Source organism: Notolepis coatsorum, assembly GCF_963971535.1.
Source record: "Notolepis coatsorum genome assembly, chromosome: 10".
Taxonomy (NCBI): domain Eukaryota; kingdom Metazoa; phylum Chordata; class Actinopteri; order Aulopiformes; family Paralepididae; genus Notolepis; species Notolepis coatsorum.
The window spans coordinates 87566763-87571838 of NC_140174.1; the positions used below are offsets into that span (position 1 = coordinate 87566763).

A 5076-nucleotide genomic window follows, 5' to 3' on the forward strand; every position below is an offset into this window, starting at 1 on the left:
GTCACGGGACGTCAACGCCTACAGCACGAGCGATGACAGGCCCTCGCTGCAGGATTATGACTCCGTCTTGAGTCTGATGGCAAAAGGTGGGTAACTAACTGGATAAAATGTGCCTACTTTGCATTTAGTTGTGGGGAGCTCCGTTCATATCCAGCAGCATTATGTGTTTTGCTACTCCAACACTACATTTCGCAGAGTACATTTTTACTCAAACTAAGTTTTTACTCAGTTTGAGTCAAATTTACTCTGCGAAATGTACTGTACATGCACCTTTTGCAACGTGGCCAATTTGGACCGTTAATTATTAGCATTGGCACATTAATTTGTTGACAGTCAGACTATACTTGGTGCATCTGTGGGGTATAAGTTAACCCTAGTATAGATTCCTACTGGTCCTGTTCAACGGTGTCAGTTTATCTCCCTATCTTCCTCCAACCTTCACTTGCACTTTGGTTATCTGCGTTATCAAGACCCTCCCTGTTTACAACCCACAAGTGTCGAAATGCTCATTCGACTTTAAAGGCTTTCTCTGTTTTATGTGGGAGAGGGTGTGTGTATTCGCCCCTCAGACGTCTTGGCACAGGGGGGCTCAATACACATCCTGTCCTGTCCATCTCCTCACGCCAGCAGTGTTCTTCTGACATTTGTCCAGGGATCTGGCCTGGCTGTCTGACTCTAGATTGATCAGGTCGTGCGCCTGCATGGCGCGCCATAACGTCTTGTCGTGCCATTAAAAAGTTGTCTTTCTTCATTTCAGGTTGCCATCAAGTAGGCGAGAGATGGACGGTCACCTTCGACATGTCATCCCTCTCTGCATTCGACCACGTCCAGCTGTCAGAGCTTCGAATTAGACTCCCCGTGTTCTCCTCCTCCGAGCGCGTCACCGTGGACATATATCACTCCCGGTCCCGACAGCAGGACTGTCGGTTCGGTGCCGTTCAGTGCCCCGGCGAGGAGCGCATTTTCCTGGGCAGCTTCGCAGCATCGCCCAGCAGCACCAGGTTTTCGTGGAAGGTTTTTAACGTGACCGCTCTTCTAAAATATTGGCTCTACCAGGGGGATGGCGCCATGGTGCACAATAATGTACTGGGGGCAGAGCATGATGGGAGCGGGGCTGGGGAGGAGGACGGAGAGGCCGTTGACAACAAGCACCATCATCACCACAGAAGGCATCTTGGAGGAGGGAAGCACATGAAGCACTATCCGACAGCGGACCGGGTCGTGCTGGTCGTCTTCACCAGGCACAGCGTGCCGCGGGAAGGAGGACACAGTCTCCTCCATACGGTGGAGCACTCTAAGTACGTCTTCATGAACAGGGTCAGCACCAGACGCCACAAGAGGAACCGGATGCAGGAGAGGATGCGGCTGGCCGGGTCACCGGCACCGGAGGCCGCCACGCAGCGGTCCCTGTGCCGGAGGGTGGACATGTGGGTGGACTTCGATCTCATCGGCTGGGACGCGTGGATTGTTCACCCGAAGCGCTACAACGCGTTCCGCTGCGAGGGAGCGTGCCCCACGCCTGTGGACGAGTCCTTCAGCCCCACCAACCACGCATATATGCAGGTAAAAATGTATATTTCATTATTTTGAATACATTTTACATTACATACGGTTACCGTCGGTTACCTACCCAACCCAACCTCCTCCAATGTACAGTTTCTACGTCAAATGTATACTCACTTTTTTAGACTCTTTTTGTATCACAAACAGTACTGTATTTGTAAATCTGGTATGTCATAAATGTATAGATACTGTCTATCTGTATGTCATATATGTTATGATGAATTGAAAATGGTGTAAAAGCTGTACTGTATTGTACCCATTCTGCAATCTGTTAATAACGTTTTCAATCAATCAATCAAGCAGTGTGATACCTGCTGTTGTGTGGCAGTGAAAGGGTTAACTTTCTGTGTATTGTCGCAGTGAAAGATTTAACCGTTTGGTAGTGAACGGGTTAATACACCATAGTACATTTTGTACTTTAGGTTCTACTTTAGTATGTAGGCCTATATTGTATTCAGTGTTTGGTCTTTATTCGTTTAACTTTTTTACTGTATATGAAGCACATTCTCAGGGAGCTCATACAGAACCAAGCATTTCACTGTAATGTACAGGTACTTTATATGTGACAAATAAAACAAACCTTGAAACTTGGAACAACATTGCAGTGTTCCAACCATGATTTGCTAATTGACTGTGTTTTTGTGTGTTTTCCAGAGTCTGTTGAGACTCTACCACCCAGGCAGAGTGGCCTGTCCGTCCTGCGTGCCCACACGCCTCAGCCCTCTCTCCATGCTGTACATAGAGGAGGACGACGTGGTCCTCAGGCACCATGAGGACATGATTGTTGAAGAGTGTGGTTGTCACTGACGTCATCATCTGGTCACCCAGGCTACTTAGAGAGTAGCATTATTGGAAACCTTCATTTGACTGAAATTGACCTGCATATGGTGTCAACAAAGCCTCGTTTCAAACATTCCAGTCATGATCTTTCAAGAAAATAATCTGAATCAAGATTAAATCTTTGGGGGGGGGGGGGGGTACACAAGTGTTGTGAAATCTTCAGTGAGATGATCGGTGATCCAAATGTCAATAGTTTTGTATATTTATGCTATATTAGAATATATATATATTTTTGTACATGACATGTTTAAAATGAACATTAAAGCATTTTATTCAGTTATTTCTTGTGTGAAAATGTATATTTCTCAAGAGAGAATAAAGACTTATCGCCTTTTTTCTATGTTTTATATTCTATTCAAATCTGGCAACAAAAGAAAAAACAAAAATACTGTGGCATGGTCATGCTGGACCTCCAAAAGGCCTTCGACACTGTCAATCACTCCATTCTGATTGACAAGCTAAAAGCAATTGGTTTTTGAATGATAGTACATCAGTGAGCTGGATGCAATCCTACCTGGAGGGGAGAGAACAGATGGTTCGCGGACGACTCAGCCCTGCTGGTCTCTGACAGGGACAAGTTGCAGGTTGAAAAAACTCAGCTCAGAACTCGGCAGAATCTGCTCGCTGATAACAAACTATCATTACACGACACCTGGGTAAAACAGAGTCCATTCTCTTCAGATCAAATAACAAACTCAGCAAGACCAACGGCTTCTCTGTTACAGTGGGTGACAATATTGTCACAAGGAAAGATGAAATTGATTGATTGATTGATTGAAAACTTTATTAACAGATTGCAGAATGGGTACAATACAGTACAGCTCAATACACACAATTGTTAAGGGGATGCAGACCAGAGAAAGACTTTCGTCTTGTTTACATCAGGGTCCCCCATTTTCAATTCATCAGGACATATATGACATACATGACATACAGATAGTCAGTACTGCTACATCTATACATTTATGACATACCAGATTTGCAAATACAGTACTGTTTGTGATACAGAATGAGTCAGGAAAAGGGAGTATATACATTTAACGTAGAAACTACATTGGAGGAGGTTGGGTGGGGGGGGTTGGGTACACTGGGATATTGACAACCATACTGGGTAATCTACATTGGAGGTGGTTGGGGGGGGGGCACACTGTATATACAAGCAAAACTGTACATTGAGGGGGGGGGGGGGGTGACACTGTACAAACAAAATTGTACATTGGACTATTGACAAAACCATACTAGGTAAATTACTGTACATTGGAGGGGGTTACATACCTGGGTTCCATCCTAGAGGCTAATCTCTCCTGTGACAAAATGGCATCCAATGTAATAAAAAAAGTCAACCAACAAACGAAGATTCTTGTACCGGATCTCTCTGGTAAGCAAGAATACCCTGAAGACTCTTAACAGGAGCACTCAAGGGTACTACGACTATGCCTGCACCTCATGGTACCAAAGCACCTCAAAGGCACTAAAAACAAGATTAAAAACATCACAAAACAAACTGGTCAGACTACTGCTTAACCTCACTCCTAAACCCACCTCACCCCTGCCCACTTTGACAACCTAGGATGGCTTAGAGTAGACGACAGAGTACAGCAACTTGCAATGGGCCTGGTCTACAAGATACACTACACCACTAAGGTACCCATGTACATGTCAAAATACTTCCCAAAGGTCAGTGAATACCACGACCACAACACCAGAGGAAGCTCCACAAATCATGTTAAACCCAGATTCGGCTCAAACAAGGGACAAAACGTTTCGCAATTATGCCACATCAATGTGGAACGCCCTACCCACAGCTGTAAAGGAATGTGAATCACTACCCACCTTCAAAACCGCTCTCAAAGAGCACCTACGGGAGGCTGCATTTCGAAACTGGCCCCTGTAAATGTCCAAACCCAACCCCCTCCAGTCCCCCACCCCACCTACCCAACCCCCTCCAATGTACAGTCCACCCCACCTACCCAACCTCCTCCAATGTAGTTTCTTCCCCCTCAAATGTATATAATGTATATACTCTCTTTTTAGAAACTGTCTAATCTATTAATCAGAGTTTCCAACACAGCGTCTATATGACAGGCGTTGTACTCATAAACAGTACTGTATATTTGTAGATCTGGTATGTCATAAATGTCTGGATGTAACAGTACTGTCTATGATTTGATTTGATTTTATTAGACGTTTTTAAAGATACAAGATTCCAGAAAACCGTCAAGGATGCTACACAAAAAAGTCAAGACTTATTTCCATTGTGGTCCTTGGTCTCAGACAGACAAGCAATACAAAACAGGACCATAAATAACAATTTGACAAACTACATAGACATGAACATTTTAAAAGCAGTACAAACGTAGCCACAGGCAACAATGTATCAGACACCATTTTCATGCATTTTAAAATCTAGTTTTGGGACATTGTCGAGGAGCCAAGATTTTACTTTTTTCTTAAAGTTGTGCCGGCTACTGATGTATTTTAGCTGTGAAGGTAGCAAATTCCAATTTGTGGCTCCCCAGAATTTAAAAGAACATTTGCCCATATTAGTTTTGAACCTTGGAATATGCAGGCCAGCAATGCTGGCTCTGGTGTTATGGGTATGCATGTCCCTGTTCCACTGAAAATAATTTGTAAGATAAGAGGGGGCCATATTATTATAAATGTTGTGAACTG

The 5076-nt window shown here is 44.2% G+C and overlaps 1 protein-coding gene across 1 annotated transcript; it reads left to right on the forward strand.

Annotated features, from left to right (window-relative positions):
• Positions 1 to 2370, forward strand: spaw (southpaw; the record flags this gene model as incomplete). The annotated part of the gene is made up of 3 exons (XM_084323083.1): positions 1 to 86; positions 758 to 1563; positions 2218 to 2370. Exons 1-3 carry the CDS (start codon positions 77 to 79, stop codon positions 2368 to 2370), a joined length of 969 nt encoding a protein of 322 aa, XP_084179209.1. The 5' UTR covers positions 1 to 76.
• Between the last annotated feature and the right edge of the window lie 2706 nt (positions 2371 to 5076).